General features: G+C 41.3%; 1 protein-coding gene across 2 annotated transcripts in view; it reads left to right on the top strand.

Annotated features, from left to right (window-relative positions):
* Positions 1-61: 61 nt before the first annotated feature.
* Positions 62-22,729, top strand: part of GSKIP (GSK3B interacting protein) — a 25,960-nt gene continuing 3,292 nt past the window's right edge. Inside the window, exons 1-3 of one of the 2 annotated variants that reach the window (XM_023205583.2) lie at positions 62-186; positions 18,153-18,216; positions 21,047-21,307. In XM_023205583.2, the coding sequence (XP_023061351.1) occupies positions 21,050-21,307 (258 nt within the window). In that variant the 5' untranslated portion in view covers positions 62-186; positions 18,153-18,216; positions 21,047-21,049. Of the gene's footprint in view, positions 187-325; positions 539-18,152; positions 18,217-21,046; positions 21,308-22,729 lie in introns of those variants that run through there. The other variant, XM_023205584.3, reaches the window with a different exon arrangement.

The following is a 22,729-nucleotide window of genomic DNA, read 5'->3' as shown; positions in this document are numbered from 1 at the left end:
GCGCTAGCGGAAGTGACACCACACAGGGGGCCGCGGAAGGCGGGCAGAAGGGCGGGAGCTAGAGCAGTTCCGGCTCCGAGGGGGCGGGGCGGGGCGGGCGGGGGCGGGGAGGGAGGGAGGGGGCGGCACCGCCGGTCGGCCGCAGTCGCCTCCAGAGGGAAGAAGAAGAGGACGCTGGGTGCGCAGGTAAGCAGCCGCCGGGCGGGCTGCGGGCGAGGGGTGGCCTCTGAAAAGGGCTAGGGGCTCGGGGCGCCGGCGGGCCGTGGGGCCTTCCGGACGGGGACGCGACGCCACGCAGCGGGCTGGGCCGAGAGGGGCTGCAGGGGCCCCGCGCCCGCGTTAAGAGGGGTCTCGGGGCGTGTTAAGACCGACCTGGCTCTCCCGGCCCCCCTCAGACCTCGGCGCCCCAGAAACGCACACTTGGGGCTCCGCCGTCTCCGCGGGGAGGACTGGAACCCTTCTCGAGCATCCCCGCCCGCCCCCCGAGCATTGACCGGTGCCCATTGTCAGCAAGTTCTTCAGCCCCCGCCTCATTCAGGTATTGTTTCCGAGGCTTCCTCTTCGTTGCCGTTCGCCTGGCGGTTTGCAGAGCGCTTCTCGCATACGCTCGCTTAATCCTGGGTGTGTCATACCAATGATCAGGAAACTTGGGTTTTCGAAGCATCTGTGGGCAAAACTGCATTCCTTGAGAAATGTTGAAGGCTCCTGATCCCGCGGGAACCTGGGTGAAGAACTTGGGCTATTCTGTTCGTCTGCGCAATCGTATTTCTGCCTTTGGGAGGCAACTCCTGCAGAGGCGGAGCCGGCTCTTAAGTTAGTCAACCTCGAAAGGCCTGGGTGCGGGTGTTTGATGGCCCAGAAGCCAAATGTCCTGGGTTAGAATCCTGGCACTGACGCCTATTAGCCCAGCCACTTTGAGCCGGCGACTACCTTCCCCGAGCCCACGTTGCCTCCTTTGCCCAGTGTCAGTGGATTAAAATCTTATGTGCATGGATTTATTAGGAAGATTAAATGATATGAGTAGGGCACGAACCTGAACAGAGTCCTGAAACATACAGCTGTTTAATCCTAGTGAATTAAGATGAGCAGTTTAAGGAGTGAAATATTTACTGTCTCGGCAACTTTCATGAATGCCTTGGAAATACTGCCCAAAATGTTGGTAGATGGAGAAACATCTGGTTGCGCTTTCCACAACCACCTTTTCGTTTTAGAACCAGGGTGCTCTGTTTGCAGTTGCTTGGATTGTTGATTCCCCTAATTCCTTGTAGACTTACCCCAAGTATTCTCAGTAACTTAGATTCCCTTACTCTTCACTCAAAAATTTTGTTAAGGTCTATTAAATGAGCGTCACCACAGTTGATGTGAACAGTATCAAGAATCAGGCAGAACCTTCAAGGACTTTATGTTCTAAAGTGGAAGGTCATTGGGCATGGTGGTGCCTGCTTGTGGTCCCAGCTACTCTGGAGGCTGAGGCGGAAGGATCGCTTGAGCCCAGGAGTTTGAGGCTGCAGAATTGCATTCAGGCTATCCATAGACTGCCTGCAGTTTCAAGTATCAGAAAGGATCGTACGAGCTACGATTATGCCACTGCACTCCAGCCTGAACCACAGAGCAAGACCCTGTCTCTTTAAAAAAAAAATAATGAAGTGGAAGTTTGTTCATTTATTCAGTAAATGTTTATTGATTGCATTCTGTGTGCCAAGCACTGTTCTAGGTGCTGGGGATACAGCAGTGAACAGATAAGTCTCTTCCTTCCTGGAACTTACGTTTTATTGAAGGGAGGAGAAACATGCAATAAATGAGTGAATAATATGCTTTGTGGTGATAAGGGCTGTTAGAAAAACAAAAGCATTGTAAAGGGAATGGAGATGGGGAAGAGAGAAGGGACTTGCCATTTTTACATGAGATGGTAAGAGAAATTCTCTTATTTAATAAGATTACATTTTAGCAGAAACTTGGAGAAAGCTGGGAAGTGAGGCACATGTATACCTGGAAGAGTTGTTTTCCACGCAAGGGGAACAGCAAGTGCAACGCGCTGTCACAGGAGAATGCTTGATGAGTTTAGGGAACATCAGGAGTGAGTCAAGGAAAAAGTAGAAGCTGGGCAGCTGGGGGCTGGGGGTGCAGAGGAAGCACATCATGTAGGGCCTCCTGGGCCTTTGATAAGAACTTTGGAGCCGGGCACTGTGGCTCACTCCTGTAATCCCAGTACTTTGGGAGGCCAAGGCGGGCGGATCACTTGAGGTCAGGAGTTCAAGACTAGCCTGGCCAACATGGTGAGACCCTGTCTCTACCAAAAATATATTAAAAAGTAGTCGGGTGTGGTGGCATGCACCTGTAATCCCAGCTACTTGGGAGGCTGAGGCAGGAGAATCGCTTGAACCCAGGAGGCGGAGGTTGCAGTGAGCCGAGATTATGCCACTGCACTCCAGCCCTCCAGCCTGAGCACAGAGTGAGACTCTGTCTTAAAAAAAAAAAAAAAAAAAAAAAAAGAACTTTGGCCTTTACTCTGGGTGAGGTGGATTTGGAGAGAAGTGACATAATATGGCCTAAGTTTCTATGGGATCATGCTAACTGCTATGTTAAGAATAGTCTGGTGTGGAAGTGGGAGGACCAGAGTGAAAACAACAAAACCAGTTTGAAGGATATCGTAGTAATCCAAGGAAAAGATGACAGTGGTTTGGACCAAAGTGGTAGCAGTAAAGATGATTAGTTAGAAGCAGTTGGATTCTGGATATATTTTGAAGATAAAACATGTTTGCAAATAATAATTCTAATATTTGCCATAAAAGGAATATAAGCAAGGTGGTATGAAAAGTCAAAGGTGGGATCTTATCCGGCAATAAATTAGAATAGGCTTTGAAAGGTTTGAAATAGACCTCTGACAAATAGATACGATTTGAACTTCTTTCAGCAGCTATTAAATAAGTGGTTTCCTTTTTCAGTATACAGTTGCATTCAGGCTATCCATACAGTACCTGCAATTTCAAATGTCAGAAAGGAAAATTAAAACGAAGGTTTTGCGATAACAAATATCCTCTCTTCAGAGTATTGTGTGTAGCCTTGTAAACTTTATGCTTTCTAGGAGAAATTCAGTATAAATGTCCAGGTTTAGGACCTGTCATCATGATATCTTTGGCTACAGTAGGGAACAAACTCATCCCAATTCACAGTGCTGTTTTTGTTTTGTGAAAGACAAAGTACCTGTCACAAAATATTAACACCTTGCATTAATTGAGGAAGATGAAAATAATTACCCTGGCCAGGTGTGGTGAAGCGTCTCTGTAATCCCAGCACTTTGGAAGGCCAGTGCCAGGAGGATCACCTGAGACCAGGAGTTTGAAACCAGCCTTGGTGCCAGAGCAAGACCCTATTTCAAAAAATAAAAATAAATTTAGAAAAAAAGAAAATAATTACCCAATCGAATATTGTCAGCTTATTAAGAATTATACAAAAGTTTGAAGTGACAGGTGAGAGGCTGTATGCCAGAGGCTAAATGGGTCATGTCAAAATAATCGTCCTTCAGAGAAATCTGTTAACATGGGAAATGAAAGAAAAGCCAAGGAGATGTAGTTGACCTTTTTTTATGACTTGCACCTGAGGTAACAGGAATATGCTGTCAGGTCTCCATGCCTTATGGCTCTTGGAGGAAGAGCAACACAGCAGCAGCCAATCCCCTGCATAATGTAAAGAGCACATAATGTAACTTGGAGGCACATGGCTTGAGCTTCAGGGCAAGGCTTTCTTCTTGAAAGATAGTGTTAAATACTTTTAATAGAATAGATAATATTTCTTCAGCTGTTTGCCCAGCACAGTTCCAAGCACTTTCCATGAATTCACTCATTTAGTTCTCTCTATACACTTAAAGGTAGATGCTATTTTAGCATCAGTTTAAAGAGGAGGAATGTGTAACTGAGAAAGATTAAAACATCTTTTTCCAAGTCACAGAGTAAATTAAGTGGCCAAACTAAAATCCTAGCCCCAGTCAGTCTGCTTGAGAGCCTGTTAACCATCACACCTTACTGGCCCCTTCTTGTTCCTATTGAGAAGGTTTTCCAGGTTGCGGTGTGTGGTACAGATAAAGGTAATCATGATTAAGATACTGTATCCTGCCCTCGGCTGACTGTTACAATGTCAACTTAAAGGTCATACTTCGAAGGTAAAAATTTGCTGTCTCTGTAAGGCTCTTGAAATCTTTCTGGGACTGTTCTTTTGTCAGGCTAGGTATATATGACTGTCTTTACCCATTTTTTTGTCATCAAGGACAAAGCTCTTTGATGCTCTGAGCTCATAATGAAACAAAATAGTCTAATAAATTAGGAAGTAAAGAATCAACGATTTAGTAATCAGTGTCATAATAACCAGTTTTATGAATCCTCCAAAAACACAAACACCCGAACACCACCCAAAAATGATGCCAACAGATGGAGAAGGAGCTGGTTCCTAAACAATATATGTATGATGTTTTAAAGAATCATTTATGAAAACTTTGCATCAGGTGATACAATCTACCAGAATAAATAATAGCAAGTGTAAAGTATTCCAATTTTTGTCTCTTTGCAAGGAACAGCATATTGCTCAGGATCTGGTAGAGAACCAATTTGTAGTTTAAATGGAAAGCAGTGAGGTTTTCTACTTTATGTCTCTGTAGATATTGATTATGTTTGTTAGAATGTACTTTAAATATAGTGCCAAGTAATACTTATTTCCTAGAGGATTATATAGAAATAAGAAACTGTCATACCTGAATTTTTTTTTTTTTTTTAACATTCCATTTTTGGCCGGGCGCGGTGGCTCAAGCCTGTAATCCCAGCACTTTGGGAGGCCGAGACGGGTGGATCACGAGGTCAGGAGTTCGAGACCATCCTGGCTAACACGGTGAAACCCCATCTCTACTAAAAATACAAAAAACTAGCCGGGCGAGGTGGCGGGCGCCAGTAGTCCCAGCTACTCAGGAGGCTGAGGCAGGAGAATGGCGTAAACCCGGGAGGCGGAGCTTGCAGTGAGCTGAGATCCGGCCACTGCACTCCAGCCTGGGCGACAGAGCGAGACTCCGTCTCAAAAAAAAAAACAAAAAAAAAACATTCCATTTTTGAGTGTTTTTTCCTAGAGTCTCATTTACAGTTTCTGGTTTCCAAGGAAAGGTTTACAGGATTGTATTGCTACACTTTTTTTTTTTTTTTTTTTTTGAAACAGAGTCTCACTTTGTCACTCAGACTGGAGTGCATGGTGCAATAGTTCATTGTAGCCTCAACCTCCCAGGTTCACCTGATCCTCTTCCTCAGCCCCGAAGTAGCTGGGACTACAGGCTTGTGCCACTATGCCTGGCTAATTTTTGTGTTTTTTTGGTAGAGACAGGGTTTCACCATGTCACCCATGCTGGTCTCGAACTCCTGACCTCAAGCAATCAATCTACCTTAGCCTCCCAAAATGCTGGGATTACCAGGCATGAGCCACAGCACCCAGTCAGTGTTGCTGTTTATTTACAGTTTGTAAAAACTCAAATTAACCCTGTGTATTTCTTTATCCTGAGTTCCCTCCTTAACAAAAGCACTGCTATGGTTTGGAAATGGTTTGGCCCCACCAAGCCTCATGTTGAAATTTTATCCCCAGTGTTAGAGGTGAATCCTGGTGGGAGGTATTTGGATCGTGGGGGTGGATCCCTCATGAATGGGTCGGTGCCCTTCTGAGAGTGAATGAGCTCTCACTCTTAGTTCCCCCTGAGAATTGGTCTTTGAAAAGAACCTGTTACCTCCTCTCTGTATCTCTCTCTGTATATGTCTCCCTTCCTCTCCCCTACTCCCCTACTAGCCGGGCGAGGTGGCGGGCGCCAGTAGTCCCAGCTACTCAGGAGGCTGAGGCAGGAGAATTTTCTCTCCCACTTCCCCTCCCTCCCTCCCTCCTTCACCATGTGATCTGCGTATCCCGGCTCCCCTTCTGTCATGAGTGGAAGCATCTAAGGCAGAAAATTGGTACTGAGAGTGGGGTGTTGATATAAAGAGACCTGAAAATGCGGAAGCAGCTTTAAAACTGGGTAATGGGCAGAGGCTGAAAGAGCTTGAAGGGCTCAGAAAACAGGAAGATGAAAGAATGTTTGGAATTTATTAGAGATTGGTTAAATGGTTGTGACCAAAATGCTGATAGAAATATAGACAGTAAAGGCCATGCTGAGGAGAGCTCAGAGGGAAATGAGGATCTTATTGAGAACTGGAGCTAACATGACCCTTGTTACAGTGTAGCAAAGAACTTGACTGCATTGCTTCCATGCCCTAGGGCTTTGTGGAAGGCCCAACTTGAGTGATGACCTAGAGTATCTGGTAGAAGAAATGTCTAAGCAGCAAAGGGTTCAAGAAGTGGCGTGGCTCCTTTTAACAGCTTACAATCAAATATGGGAGGAAAGGAATGACCTAAAGTTGGAATTTAAAAGGAAAGTAGAGCATAAAAATATGGAAAAGTTGCAGCCTGGCCTTGTGTTAAAGAAGGAAAGAGCACTTTCAGAAGAAGAATCCAGTTAGTTCAGATAAAAGGGAGCCAGGTGCTAATAGCCAAGACAATGGGGAAAAGGCCCTCAAGGCATTTCAGAAATCTCCTAGGCTGTCCCTCTCATCGCAAGTCCAGAAGCCTAGAAGACCAGAATGGTTTCCACAGTCAAAGCTGTGGGCGCAACTGTCCTTTGCCACCTTGGAATGCAGCTCCCTGCATCCTGGTTGCTCCAGCTCCACCTGTTTCAAAGGGCTCCAGGTACTCAGCTGAGGCTGCAAGCTGTATGCCTTTGCAGCTTCTATATGTTGTTAGGACTTCAGGGCACAGAATGCAAAAGTGGCAGAGGCTTGACAGCTTCCACCTAGATTTTAGAGGATATATAGAAGGCCTAGGTGTCACAGGAAGACTCTGCTAGGACGTTGCCAAGCAGAAATGTGGTGTTGGAGCCCCGATGGAGAGTCTCCACTGGGGCATTGACTAGTAGAATCGTGGGAACCGGGATGCCATGGGGACCACAGAATTGCCCAGCCACTGGCAGTGTGCACCCTCATCCTGGAAAAGCCTCAGGCATTTTACTCCAATTCATGAGAGCAGCCACATGAGCTGCACGCAGCAGAGCCATGGAGATGAGACTGCCCAAAGCCTTGGGAGCCCACCCCTCACACCGCTGTGCCCAGGATGCAGGACATGCTCAAAGGAGATTTTGGAACTTTAAGGTTTAATGTCTGCCCTGATGGGTTTCAGATTCTCTTGGGGCCTCTTACCCTTTTCTCTTGGCCAATTTCTACCTTTGGAAAACAGCATTTATCCAATGACTATTCCGTCATTGTATCTTGGAAGTAAATAACTTGATTTTTTACTTCACAAGCTTACAGCTGTAAGGAACTTGCCTTGAGTCTCAGATGAGACTTTGGACTTTTGAGTTGGTGCTGGAACAAGTTAAGAGCTGGGGCCTATTGGGATGGAATGGTTGTATTTTGAATGTGAGAAGGACATCAGATTTGAGAAGCGAGGAGTGAAAGGCTATGGTTTGGATATGGTTTGTTTCGCCCCACCAAGTCTGTTGGGAAAATTTGATCCCCACTGTTGGAGATGGGGTCTGGTGAGAGGTGTTGGGGCAGGGTGGGGTGGGGGTGTCAGTTTGAGGTGGGAAAGGTGTGGATCTCTCACGAATGGCTCTGTGTCTTTCTCCCAGGAATAAGTGAGTTTTCTCTCTCAGTTTCTGACAGAACTGGTTGTTGAAAAGAGCCTGGGTGTCCTGTTCTCTATCTACCTACCTACCTACCTACCTGTGTATCTCCTCCACCTCCACCCTTTCTCACTGTGTGGTCTTCACACACTGGGTCCCCTTCCACCACGAATGGAAACAGCTGGAGGCCATTGCAAATGCTGGCACTGTGCTTCGTGTACAGCCTGTGGAACCATGAGCCAAAGAAACTTCTTTTGTTTATAAATTACTCCAGCCTTAGGTATTTCTTTATAGCAATACAGAGAGACTAAGATAAGCACAATTCTGTTGTCTAGATTTATAATTACTAGAATATATATATGTTTGTGTCATTGCTGAAAATGGGGTGCAGAATAATTTTATAAACTAGTGTATAAATGGGAAAATAGGCTGGGTGCGGTGGCTCACACCTGTAATCCCAGCACTTTGGGAGGCTGAGGTGAGTGGATTACGAGGTCAGGCAATCAAGACCATCCTGGCTAACACAGTGAAACCCCGTCTCTACTAAAAATACAAAAAAATTAGCCGGGCCTGGTGGCGGGCCCCTGTAGTCCCAGCTACTGGGGAGGCTGAGGCAGGAGAATGGCCTGAACCCAGGAGGTGGAGCTTATAGTGAGCTGAGATTGTGCCGCTGCACTCCAGCCTGGGCGAAAGAGCAAGACTCCGTCTCAAAAAAAATAAAAATTAAAAAAAAATGGGAAAATAGCCATTCTTACTTGAATTACAAATACTTTGTATTTGTGATACTACACATGATTCTGAATTAAAATTTTTTATTTAAAATAAATATATATGTAAGCTATTGAAAACAGATTAAATGTTATGTGTTACAGAAAACAAAGGTTAAATTGGGTTTTAGCTTTGCCTAAATTCTAAATGTTGCTGATAATAATTAATAAACTTTATTCATCTTTACTTTCATTTTTTTTTTTTTTTTTTTTTTTTTTTTTTGAGACAGAGTCTTGCTCTGTTGCCCGGGCTGGAGTGCAGTGGCCGGATCTCAGCTCACTGCAAGCTCCGCCTCCCAGGTTCACGCCATTCTCCTGCCTCAGCCTCTCGAGCAGCTGGGACTACAGGCGCCCACCACCACGCCTGGCTAGCTTTTTGTATTTTTTAGTAGAGACGGGGTTTCACCTTGTTAGCCAGGAGGGTCTCGATCTCCTGACCTCGTGATCCACCCGTCTCGGCCTCCCAAAGTGCTGGGATTACAGGCTTGAGCCATCATCTTTACTTTCAAAACAGTTGTTGGAAATGCAGATAAATTCAGAACTCTTGTTTTATTTGCAACTAATGCTACCAGTTATTTTAAGTGTCTGAATAATAGCCTGATTTCTCTAAGAAAAAGATTTCTGCTTCCTACACCTTAAACTTTCCAAAATTTCGCAATTTTTAAATTGTTTTTTCTTATTGAAAACAGTCATTTTCTTTTCACCATAGGAAAATTAGAATGTTAAAAAATTAAAACTATCAATAATCTTTTTTTTTTTTTTTTTTTTTGAGACAGAGTGTCACTCTGTCACCCAGGCTGGAATGCAGAGTGGCACGATCTCGGCTCACTGCAGCCTCTGCCTCCCGGGTTCAAGAGATTCTCCCGCCTCAGCATCCCCAGTAGCTGGGATGATAATGGCCAGCTAATTTTTTCAATTTTTAGTAGAGATGGGGTTTCGCCATGTTGGCCAGACTGGTCTCGAACTCCTGACCTCAAGTGATCCACCTGCCTCAGCCTCCCAAAGTGTTAGGATTACAGGCGTGGGCCACCACACCCAGCCAAAACTATTAACAATTAATTTTTAACAGAGCAATAGCATAACTGAAGTGGAAAGAGTTGCAAAAACTTAGAGAAAGCCTAACTCAGCCCTAACCTTGTATCCTTTTACCAGCTCGTGCCTCTGCTTTTTAACTTTATACTGCCAGACACAATGCCTGAAATGTTCCTCTTCCTGAATTAATTCCTTGGATTAGGGCTATACTTCTCAAACTTATTTTTCATGGAAATATTCCTCACTCAGATGTACCTTTTAGAGGCAAAGGAAACCCTAGACGCATAGGGGTATAACCTAAAGAGGATATGACTTGAGACATCCAAACATTTGTGTACTTTTTCATTAAAATTCTAGGCAGTTTTGTAATATTTCCTGATATTGATATAGTAAGAGCGATATGTATTTTCCAAGAATATCTGCCATGTTTGTCCTGAGTCTTTGTATACTCCTTGTCACAGAGCCAAGTATCACAGTTGAGAAGCAGAGAGTCAGAATTTTCTCTGTGTTTTATTCGTTCAGAAAATATTCAGCGAAGCCCTCCTTTATGCCAGACACTGTACTGGTGATATGTATACCACAGGCTCCCATCTTCATGGATCTGTAGTAGTACAGCAGTACCAAAACAGAGATACTGTTCAGGAAGATACAGTGATTGACCATCTTGAGATCAGATACAGAATCCTGAAATAGCTTTGTCTGAGCTGAATTTTAGAGGTCTAAAAGTCTTCAAAGTAGTGTTAAAATAATTTTTTTCGAGTTAAAAACATGGATGCTGGCCGGGCGCGGTGGCTCAAGCCTGTAATCCCAGCACTTTGGGAGGCCGAGACGGGCGGATCATGAGGTCAGCAGATCGAGACCATCCTGGCTAACACGGTGAAACCCTGTCTCTACTAAAAAATACAAAAAACTAGCCGGGCGTGGTGGCGGGCGCCTGTAGTCCCAGCTACTTGGGAGGCTGAGGCAGGAGAATGGCGTAAACCCGGGGGGCGGAACTTGCATTGAGCTGAGATCCGGCCACTGCACTCCAGCCTGGGCGACAGCGAGACTCCATCTCAAAAAAAAAAAAAAAAAACATGGATGCCATAAAACATATGGTGAGCATGTGTCAGATGCATTTAATTCATTAATGAAGGAAACAGCAAGACGGTAAACATTGGTTCAGAGTGATATAGGAGAGACCAAAGTCAATGAAAGAGAAACCAATAAAATAGGCTTGCAAAGTTAGCTCAGAACTGATTATTGGGATTTCCCCTTAAGGCCAAGGTAGACTAACAAGGACCTTCTCACCTTAATTTGAAAAAAAAGGAAAAAGTGGGCAAAATATATGAAACAATGTTTTCAAGACTTCTGAGCATCAGGTAATGGGCAGTAATCCCTGAGAAGCGTGATACAAATATGGTGAGCCTGTTGCCCCAGTGTATTGCCTAAAGCCAGTCATGGCACTGGAAAGAAAAAACCAGGTAAAGCCTGATGGTCTCCCTGAATTGAGGACATAGAGCTAGAAACCCAAGAAGGCCAGGGCAGCTAGGACAGAGTACTTAGAAAGTAAATAGCTTCACAGAAAGCAAGGACTGTGAAGATATACAAAGGACCTCCCTCCAGCCTGCAGCTGAATACTGATTCATGGCTGTGAGTTCACTGCCCTGGGCTGGGGAAAGAACTACCAAAAAGAATTAGAGGAGGGGAGAGGTGCGGTGGCTCACGCCTGTATTCCCAACACTTTGGGAGACTGAGGTGGCTGGATCACTTGAGGTCAAGAGTTCGAGACCAACCTGACCAACATGGTGAAACCCCGTCTCTACTAAAATACAAAAATTAGCCAGGCACGGTGGTGGCTGCTTGTAATCCAGCTACTCAGGAGGCTGAGGCAGGAGAATCACCATGAACCCAGGAGGCCGAGATTGCAGTGAGCTGAGATAGTGCCACTGCACTCCAGCCTGGGTGACAGAGCAGGACTCTGTCTCAAAAAAAAAAAAAAAAAAGAGGAGGATACTCAGCTTGGGACTTTCTGAAGCAGAGGTGATATGAAAATTATAAATCTTCTCATTTCTTTGGAGCCTAAATTGCTGGATCTTCATCTTTATTGGATAATATCAAATCATTTTCCAAAGTGTTGTGCCAGTTTTCACTCCCACTCAGTGTCTAAATGTTCTCTGTTCTGCGTCCTCAATAATACTTGATTTAGAAAATTTTTCATGTGTAGACCCAAAAAGGAAAATGTTTTACCAATCTGCAAGATGTTAAATGTTACCTCTTTTTTTTTTTTTTTTTTTGAGACAGAGTCTCACTCTATCACCCAGGCTGGAGTGCAGTGGCCGGATCTCAGCTCACTGCAAGCTCCACCTGCCAGGTTTACGCCATTCTCCTGCCTCAGCCTCCCGAGTAACTGGGACTACAGGCACCTGCCACCTCGCCCAGCTAGTTTTTTGTATTTTTTAGTAGAGACGGGGTTTCACCATGTTAGCCAGGATGGTCTCAATCTCCTGACTTCATGATCTGCCCGTCTCGGCCTCTCGAAGTGCTGGGATTACCACGCTTGAGCCACCATGCCCGGCATGTTACCTCATTTTAATTATTTCTATGATTTCTAACTGTGAGTGTATTTTCATGTGTTTAATAATCGTTTCTGTTCTTCCATTAAAAAAATAATTAGAGGAAACAATTTTCTGAGCTAAAGCAGGACCAGGGATCATTCTCATATCACACAGAATAGAAACCCTCATGATTCATAGGGCATTGGGTAGAGTACTCAGAAAGGTTTTGCCTCTGTAATGGGACAAAATTAACTGGAGATTAAATACAGATCTTGTCTAAAAGCAAGACCCAGAAGGATCAAGCTGTTTCCAGATAACTACCTCCCAGGACAATGCTCAATAATATTTATTACTTTTTAAACTTTTTCTCACCATGCATCTAACCAAATGAATTCAATAATATTTAAAATAATATAAAAACATTCAGCACCAAAATCACAATGTCTGGCATCCAGTCAGAAATGACCAGACATGCAGAGCAGCAGAATATAGCCTATCATTGAGAAGAAAAATCTGTTCTTTGAGACTAACCCAGAAATAATACTTGAAATTAGTAGGCAGGACATTACAACACTTATTACAGCTGTATTTTATATATTAAAAAAACTAGAAAAAAGATTGAGCAAATTAAGCAAATACATGGAAAATGTGTTTAAAAGATTAAAAGACACAAATAGAATAGATACTGAAGAAAAGATTAACAAACTTGAAGACATATCAATAAATCAAAATGAAACAGAGAGTGAAAAAAATACAGCAGTGAGGAATAGGACACCTTCACTTGGACTAATATACATAAAATTAGAGTCCCCAAAGAGGGTAGGGACACATAAATGTTTGAAGAAATAATGGCCAGAAATTTTCCAAATTTTTGAAAACTATAAACCTATAGATTCCAGAATCTCAAACCTAAGGAAAAGAAGCATGAAAAAACTACACCAAGAGGAACAAAGATAACAATGACATCAAATGTCTCATGGGAAACAAGACAAGCAAAGTGATAGTTGGGAAACATCTGTTTCATTATTTTAGAGACACAGGCTCTTACTGTTTTGCCCAGGCTGGTCATGAACTGAGCTCAAGCAGTTCTTCCACCTTAGACTCCCAAATAGCTGGGACTGCAGGTACATGCTACTGCACCCAAGAAGCATATTTAAAGACTTGAAAGAAAAAAAAAACAACTGTCAACCTAGGATTCTCTACCCAGCAAAAATATCTTTCAGAAATGAAGGTGAAAGGGAGACTAGTTCAGACATAGGAAAGATGAAAGGATTCATCAACAGCAGACCTACACTACAGGAAACGTTGAAAGAAGTTATTCAGGCAGAAGGAAAATGATACAGATAATACATGTAGATATAGATCAGTACAAATGAAGGAACACAAAAAATGGTAATTATATAGTTACATATAAAATACTTCTTATTACCTAAATCTCTGAAAAATAATTGACTGTTTAAAGCAAGAATAATATTATTATGAAGTTTATAATTTATGTAGAAGTAAAATATGTGACAAAAATAGCAAATGCTATATAGTAGGGTCTTGTAAAGTTCATATACATGAAATAGTGTAGTATTAATTGGAGGTCCATTGTGATAAAGATGTATACTATAAACTTTAAAGCAACCACCAAAAACATGCAACAAAAAATATAATAAGAACCAAAGGATATAAAATAGAATCCTAAAAAGTGGTTAATTCAAAAGCAAGGAGGAAAATAAGGAAAAGGGAATAAAGTACAGATGGGACTAAAAACAAATAGCAAGATAGCAAATTCACACTCAACTATATCAATAATTACAGTAATCAAATTAAATGTAAGTGGTCTAAACACCCTTAGTCCATTTTCAGTTGCTTATAACAGAATACCTGAAACTTGATAATTTATAAAGAAATTTATTTCTTAGAGTAATGGAAACTGAGAAGTCCAAGGTAGAGGGGCCACATCTAGAGAGGGCCTTCTTGCTGGTGGGGACTCTGCAGAGTCCTGAGGTGGCACAGGGCATCACATGGTGAGGAGCTGAATGTGCCGGCTCACATCTTTTCCCCCTCTTCTTGCAGTGCCACCAGTTCTACTTGCATGGTAACCCATTAAACTGTTAATCCGTAAATGGATTAATCCACTCTTTGGGAAGTGACTCATGACCCAGTCACCTCTTAAGGCTTCACTTTTTGGTGCTGCCACGTTGCATTGGAAATTAAATTTCAACATGAGTTTTGGAGGGGACAAATGTTCATACCATAGCACACCCCAGTTAAAAGATAGAGGTTGCCAGATGGATAAAAAAGCAGGACCACACTACATACTGCCAATAAGAAACCTGTATTAAATAAAAAGATATTTGTATTTCCATTCCCAAGACCTTAAAACAGCCTATTATATCAAAATCAAATTCCTCTCTCTAGGTGTCAGCACACTGCCAAATTGAGCCATCCCTGCATATCCTTGTACTTTAGCCCAACTAGTTCCTGCCACACCCTGTTTTGACCCTTGCTTATATTTTGTTCCCTACACAGAATTTTTCACAATTCTCCAGATCTTTTTGCTTATTTATAACTCTTTATTTGTGTTCATGCCAGACCAGTTTTGACTGACCTGTCCCCTTAGTCAAGCCCCATCATAACTAACCATTATGTCATAGATTATAGAATGTCAAAGCTCTTAGAACAGCAAAGAATTTTCTGCCCATTTACCTTATTTTGTAGATGAGAACTCTGTGAGACCAATGAGATTATGTGGCCAACTCAGGTTCATACAAGTTTAGTGATAGTGTAGTAGGACCAAGACGTATCATTGTTTTCTGTAATTATCTGCCACTCACAATTAAGCACGTTTAGGGAGAATAGTTATGATGTGTGTGCATGGCATTAATATTTGTGCAAACATTTTATGTACCTGTCTTTCCCAAATTAGACTGTAAGCTACCAGTAGACATCTTTTATTAGTATTCTAGTGCTTAAAAAAATGCTGGATATGTAGGTACAGAGTGGATTATGATATTTGATTAATAAATCTAGAATCCGAGTAGACAAGATTATAAAACATAGGGTAATGATTCATTAGTTTTTACTATATGAAACGATGATTGATTCCTTTATGTACAGTAGTTAGGATTCAATTATATCTCAATTTCCAAATTTTGCTACTCTCATAGAGTTTGATTCAGTGCCTTTACGTCTGCTGAGATTTTTCAGCCTTAGTGTAAACTCTGCTTATTATATTATCTGCAAGTTTTCATAGAGGTCTAGACCTGTGCCATCTGATACAGTGGCCACTAGCTATTTAAATTTAAATGAACCAAAATTAAATAAATTTTTAAATTCAATTTCTCCATCCCAGTAGCCAAACTTCAGATGGCTATTAGCTACTGTATTGGAGGACAACAATAAAGAACATTTCCATCATCACAGAAAGTTCTGTTCATCTAGAATTTCTTATATGATGATAAATTGTTTTGTGTACAAAAAGGGAAAGCAAAGATTTTTACAGGATTCACATTGATGAGTCAACCATTCTGGTAACCTGATGGCAATTCTAAAGTGTCAGTAGTAATTCCAGTGGCTGTTCCTTCACTGAAATGGGCCTGTATTTTCTCATCCTCAATGGTACAGGCTTCTAGTCAGGTACACAGATAATCCATTGAGCAGAAAATATATCTGTATTCCATCTTTACCTTCTGTTTAAATGTGTATTTATATGTCTTAAATATTTTAATTGTGGTAGAATATTTATATAAATGCTTATAATAAGATGTCTGCTCAAAATATTTTTATCTTCTGGGGTACGTAATCCAAAGTGTGGAAGCTGCTTCTCAAGTGTCCGTCAACATAGCAACCTAGCTGCCCACTGCTCTTCCTCTGTAACTACTGTCATCACAGTTAGCTGTCATCACCAGCTAACTGACTTCATGGTTTTTGTCTCTTCAAACTCCTTGAGAGAGAATCTGATTAGCTAGACCACCATCTGGAAGTAGTTGGACAAAGCTCTTGACTTAAGACATAAATAAACCCCTTGCCAACCTTGAGATGGTGCCTTTAATTGAAATACCCATCCCGAGTACATTTTGCTATGATGATGCTGGAATTAAAATACAAAGCATGAAACCTATGATTCAGAAACCTTTCCAGAGAAGGCAGTGGGCTTGGCAAGTATTCTAGGCCTCCTTTTAAGAGAAGCATGTAAACTGCCTACCACCTTATGTTGCCCATCAAATGTGTTCACTGAAAATAAATTATGGCCAAGCACAGTGGCTCACACCTGTAATGCCAGCATTTTGGGAGACCACGGTAGGAGGATTGCTGGATCCCAGGAGTTCAAGACTAGCCTGGGTAAACATAGGAAGACCCTGTCTCTCCAAAATATAGAATTACCCGGGCCTGATGGCACCCACCCGTAGTCCCAACTATTTGGGAGGCTGAGGTGGGAGGATCATTTGAGCCCAAGACTGTGCCACTGCACTGTGGCCTAGGCGACAGCAAGATCCTGTCTTGTAAATAGATAACTCTCCAAAAAAAGGAAGAGCAGAAAAAGAAGGCATTTGAATGTTTTTATATATGTTAAAGATTGAGGAAGGTATCATAAGCTGAGGAATTCAGATGTCCTCTAGAAGTTAGAATAGGTAAGGAAACAGATTTCTTCCTGAAGCCTCTTGAAGGAATACAGACCTGCTGAAATCTTGCTTTTAGACTTCTAATCTCCAGAACTGTAAGAGAGTAAGTGTGTGCTATTTTGAGCCACTAATTTGGTAATGTATTATAGAAGCAATAGGAAACTATTGATATCCAGATTCTATAAAGCTTTTATTAAGCACTTTCTACATGACAGGCACAAAAATAGTCATCATCATCATCTGAGCTCCATTTTCTAAACCTTTTTACCTTCATAGGGCTGTTGTAGAGCGAAATCAATCACTGCCTTTCATCATGGGTAGACTCCTAAATCCAGTAGAATGCTTTCTGTTGCCAGTAATATAATAGGAATTTGTTGGCTCCAATAACTGAGAAGTGCAAAGGCTGGGAAACCAGAGTGGACTCTGGCCGCATTTCTCTGTGAATCTCTTGGCTCTGTTTTTTCCGTTGTCAGCATCGTGCTTGGGCTAGTGGCCCCATCTCAACGTGGCTGCCTGGAACAGGTTGGGCTGTGTGCTGTGACTGAACTATTCTGATTAAAGTGACCAGGAAGGCCGGGCATGGTGCCTCATGCCTGTAATCCCAGCACTTTGGGAGGCTGAGGCAGCAGATTGCTTGAGGCCAGGAGTTCAAGACAAGCCTGGCCAACATGGTGAAACCTTGTCTCGACTGAAAATACAAAAATTAGCCAGGCCTGTGATCCCAGCTACTCAAGAGGCTGAGGCAGGAGAATGTCTTGAACCCGGGAGGCGGAGGTTGCAGTGAGCCGAGATCACATCACTGCACTCCAGCCTGGGCAACAGAGCCAGACTCTGTCTCAAAAAAATAAAGTGACCAGGAAGAATTTCATGTATTAATTAGTTTGGAAGAGTCTGTATCTGGGGATTGGAGTCAATCTCAGCCAAATTGCTTGGTTACTTTACTTAGTATGGGAAGGGGGCGTTATGGTTGCCCTTGGAAAATATGGGTGGTTGTAGGCAGGGAAAAGGATATTGGTAAATAATCAAGAACCTGTTTCGGCCGGGCGCGGTGGCTCAAGCCTGTAATTCCAGCACTTTGGGAGGCCGAGACGGGTGGATCACGAGGTCAGGAGATCGAGACCATCCTGGCTAACCCGGTGAAACCCCGTCTCTACTAAAAATACAAAAAACTAACCGGGCGAGGTGGCGGGCGCCTGTAGTCCCAGCTACTCGGGAGGCTGAGGCAGGAGAATGATGTGAACCCGGGAGGCGGAGCTTGCAGTGAGCTGAGATCCGGCCACTGCACTCCAGCCTGGGCAACAGCGAGACTCCGTCTCAAAAAAAAAAAAAAAAAGAACCTGTTTCAACCAACAAAAAACAAGTTGTAATCATACCTTAAAATAATGGCTAAAAATGTTATTTACGTAATGCTCCATTACTTTAATTTATATGTGTCATCAAAAGGTCTAAATTGTATGTTACTCAAAGACATTTCAGGGAAAGTGTCTTAAAAGTTCAGTCTTAGGAAAGGTGTCATCCTCTTTTTTTGCAGCTCAGTGCTGATGATTACAGCTGTTTGGTGACCTACTTCACTGACCTGTGAGGATTTCTTCCCTGTAAGTACTGGATTCTTGATCTTTCTGCATCATCAAGGTCCTAATTGCAATGAATTAGATTCTTGCTTAAAAAAAAAAAAAAGCTTTATAAATGTAAAACTTTCTCATATAAACATCTTTTTATGTAATGATCATTATTTCTGACATCTCTAATTGAAGTACTTGATAACTTAAGCAAAATTAAGATGTTTGATATTCATGGTGTCAAGAGATTTATAGTAGTCAGTCATTTCTAAATCTTCAAAACTAGTAAAAAAGAAAGGGCTCATTTTGTATATATGAAACCAGATATAATCTTAAGCAGTGTACTGATTATTTTTGGAATAAGGTAAAATTTGGAAAACCAAATTTTTTTTCCTATAAGTCAATTTGAGCTTTCAGTTACCCGACAGATTGCTCCAGCAATAACTGGTAATTTTATAATTAACTTCTGTTGTTTGTAGCGAGTGACTGATTCTGTAAAGTGCTATGAGAGACAAGATAAAGAGTCTTTAAAACATATTATTAATTGAAATAGGATTGGAGGAATACATTATACATTTGCTATGTAATTTTTTGAAATAGCTTTACATATGTTATAAATTGCCTTCGGCAAGTAGTTTTGACTTTTGTAGTGTGGAAATGACATTCAGCTGTAGGAACTCTAGCTTCTTAAGATTTTGCTGATAATTTAGAGCAGTGGCTGCACAGCAAAATCACTCAGGAGCTCTGAAAAAAATAACTCGTCTTCTAGAGATTTTTGATTTTGATTTTGTTTTTCTGCAGTGAGGAAAATGTATCTATAATTTTATAAGCTCTTACAAGTAATTCTACTGACTAACTTAAAGAATTTTGAATATCACTATCTTGAAGGATTTTGAATATTACACAAATAGGGCATAACTTGCAATAGCGATGGACTGTGTAATGTACCAGATCAGTGGTTTAAATAAATGCCTATAAAAATTGTCCATATTGTCAGAAAAAAATTGAGACTTCTTCTAAAAAAGCATTTAAGGATCAGGTGTGGTGGCTCGAGCCTGTAGTCTCAACTGCTTGGGCGGCTGAGGTAGTAGGATGGCTTGAGCTCAGGAGTTCTAGGTTATAGTGCACAATGATCACACACTGCACTCCAGCCTGGGCAACATGGTTAGACCTTGTCTCTTAAAATACAGTGAGTTTATTACCAGTCTAATCTAACCCCAGTGTGGTTAGAGGGTGGGACCAGACCTTTACCACAGTGTTAAAGTAGATAGGAAATGAAGGTTGATTGAATACATGAGTGAATGAAGAGTTATGCTTCATTCACGACAGCAGATGCTTACTCCGTATCAGAGAAGTGAAACTTTACTTTTAAAACCTGCCAAGCAAAAAGAAAGCGCAATAGCTCACCATAGTTTGTTCTGTAAAGCCTTATTTACATTCCAAAGCACTTTCACATTAATTAACTTTTCTCATTCATACGTTTCAAATTTTAACAATACATTTAGCCAGGAAGATCTTTTTTAACCCCAGTCACACAAAAGCTAAAACCACATAGCAGCCTGGCAGTAATATTGGATCCAGTTAACATGAGAAATTAGAAATAATATTTTTCAAAATATAACATTTGGGTCAGTTCAAGTTAGTGGTGAAAAGGTGGGTTATTCAGTAAGTGGTGTTGGGACAGTTGGCTATCCATCTGGAAAATAAAGTTATGCTAAATAAATTCCAGATGGATGAAAGAGTTAAATTCAGATACAACAAGAATTTAGGGGATTTTAAAAATGTAATCATTTTTAAAGGCCTAGAGCAGAACCCCAATCTAGAAGTCATAAAAGGAACTACTGAGTGGTAGTATACTGTGGTAGGTAAAGACTTGCCGCCCTCTGATTTCACACAATTTAGATTTATTTCCATTTCTGCTTATTGCAACTGTATGATCTTAGAACTAAAAATACCCTATAAACATCCAAAAAGATAGTTACTCAAGGAAATACATATTACAACAATGAGCTATCATTCTTCACCTCTTAAATTGGCAAAAATTTAAAAGAATTGGAAAGAGGTGAAAAAGTACAGTCCCTCATATTCTGTCAGTGAAGTATAAGTCATACTGTATATTTTTGAAGGGCAAATTGGCAGTATGTATTAAAAGTTAAAATAGGTCAGGCACGGTGGCTCATACCTGTAATCCCAGCACTTTGGGAGGCTGAGGCAGGCGGAGCACAAGATCAGGAGTTCTAGACCATCCTACCTAACACAGTGAAACCCCATCTCTACTGAAAATACAAAAAAATTAGCTGGGCATGGTGGCAGGCACCTATAGTCCCAGCTACTCAGGAGGCTGAGGCAGGAGAATGGCATGAACCCGGGAGGCAGAGTGAGCCGTGATCATACCACTGCACTCCAGCCTGGGCAACACAGCAAGACTCCATCTCAAAAAAAAAAAAGTTAAAATAAGTATGTCCTTTGACTCAGCAATTTCAGTTCTAAATATCTGTCCTAGAGAAATTATACATTTAAAAATATGTACTAGGATTGTTACTGAGGCATTATTCAAAATAGCTAAAAAAAAAAATGTGTGTGTGTGTGTGTGTGTGTATATATATATATGTTCTAAATGCTTATCAATATGGAAATTGACCTGTTGGGGGTAAGTGGAGAAGGGAGATTATTTTTTTGAAAATCTATAGGTGTCTGTGATTTTGCTGTGAAAAAACACTAGAAATGTTTTTAGATAGTATTTTTCCTAAAAATTGTTAGCTAGTGTTTTGTACTAAGTAGCAATTGTAAGGCATAGCTATTTTTAATCAAATGTAGTATTTTGAATGTCTTTCTATAAACAAATTTTATAACGGCTTTTTTTCAGAGAATGGAAACAGACTGTAATCCCATGGAGCTAAGCAGTATGTCAGGATTTGAAGAAGGTTCAGAGCTTAATGGTTTTGAAGGAACTGACATGAAAGACATGAGGCTAGAAGCTGAAGCAGTTGTAAATGATGTTCTCTTTGCTGTTAACAACATGTTTGTCTCGAAAAGCCTGCGGTGTGCAGATGATGTGGCCTATATCAATGTGGAAACAAAGGAAAGAAACAGATATTGCTTAGAGCTCACTGAAGCAGGGCTCAAGGTAACTCACTTCTCTTTTTAGAAAAAAAAATATTTATGTCTTCACCACTTTATCAAAAAGAGAGGTAGTGGGGAGGGGAAGTGTTAAATGAGAACTGAATATTCAGTAGCTTCTAATTTTTTTTAAGAAAAACTTTTTATCTAGAAATTTTTATTAATTTTAAAGGCTGTTGATCGATATAGGGAAACCAAATTTTTTTGAAAAACATTTGATTTGCAGGGTGTGACTTTGTTTTAATCATGACCCCCAAAACTAATTTATTTCTCATCTATAGCTAAATGTGTTCACCAAAATTATATATACATTCTCTGCATTGAATGGGTTTTGCAGTTACTGTGTTGAAAAGATCTTCGTCAACCTCTTGGAAATGTCTCTTCTGTTAAAATAACGTACTTGACAACACTGTTTTCCAACTCTTAGATCAGAAATAAATCAGAGCAGAACATTCCGCCCCCAGATTTCCAAGAGTGTCCCATTAACCCTTTATTATGAGTATCTCTTTATTATGAGAGCTCTTCTAGGCAGATTAACCTTTCCATTCTTTAAACCAAAATCATGAATTTAGGATAGTAGAAAACATCACCTGAGAGCAACTTTTAATTAAAAAAGAAAAAACTATAGGACAGGCCTGTGGGCTCTTGCCTGTAATCCTAGCACTTAGGGAGGCCAAGCTGGTAGGATCATTTTAGGCCGAGAGTTTGAGACTAGCCTGGGTAACATAGCAAGACCCTGTTTCTGCAATATATTTTTTGTTAATTAGCCCAACATGGCAGCACATTCCTGTAATCCAGCTACTTGGGAGACTTAGGAGGGGGACCATGAGTCCGAAGTTGCAGTGAGCTAGAATTGGGCCACTGTACTCCAGCCTGGGTACACAGACCCTGTTTAAAAAAAAAAAAAAACTATTATAAAAACCTTTGACCTACTGAACAGAGGGATAGACATTAGAAAATCTAAAATCTAGTTTTAACCTTACTAACCAATGAATCTTCAGTCTTAACAAATGTCATACATTTCTGTGTTTCTATATTTGTTCAAAGTAATTGTACATTATCATAAGGTGGTGAGCAAGGCCCACCTAAGCAAGTAAGAATGTCACATGATACTATCTTAAGTACATAAACATCTCTCTACTTCACTGGATTCAGTTTGCCGAAGATGAGTCGTGTATACTGTATATTCCTTGTTGGAGCAAATTGCAAGGCCAGCATCTGTACCACCCTCAATTTCCTCACAGCTGCCACAAAGATAGCTGCTTAACTTTAAGCGTAGTACCTGATTTAACTAATTTTTGTGCACTTCTTTTCACATCCTTAAATTTGTACTAAAAACTCAGAGTGTTTAGAGGTGAATCTTAAATCAGAAATAGAGATAAATGACAGAATTAGTAAGCTAATTCTGTCTTGTGTTGGTTAATTCTAA

The sequence above is a fragment of the Piliocolobus tephrosceles genome, chromosome 6 (assembly GCF_002776525.5).
Source record: "Piliocolobus tephrosceles isolate RC106 chromosome 6, ASM277652v3, whole genome shotgun sequence".
Classification (NCBI taxonomy): domain Eukaryota; kingdom Metazoa; phylum Chordata; class Mammalia; order Primates; family Cercopithecidae; genus Piliocolobus; species Piliocolobus tephrosceles.
The sequence above is the reverse complement of the archived record's forward strand: the minus strand, read 5'-3'. Positions and strand labels throughout refer to the sequence as shown.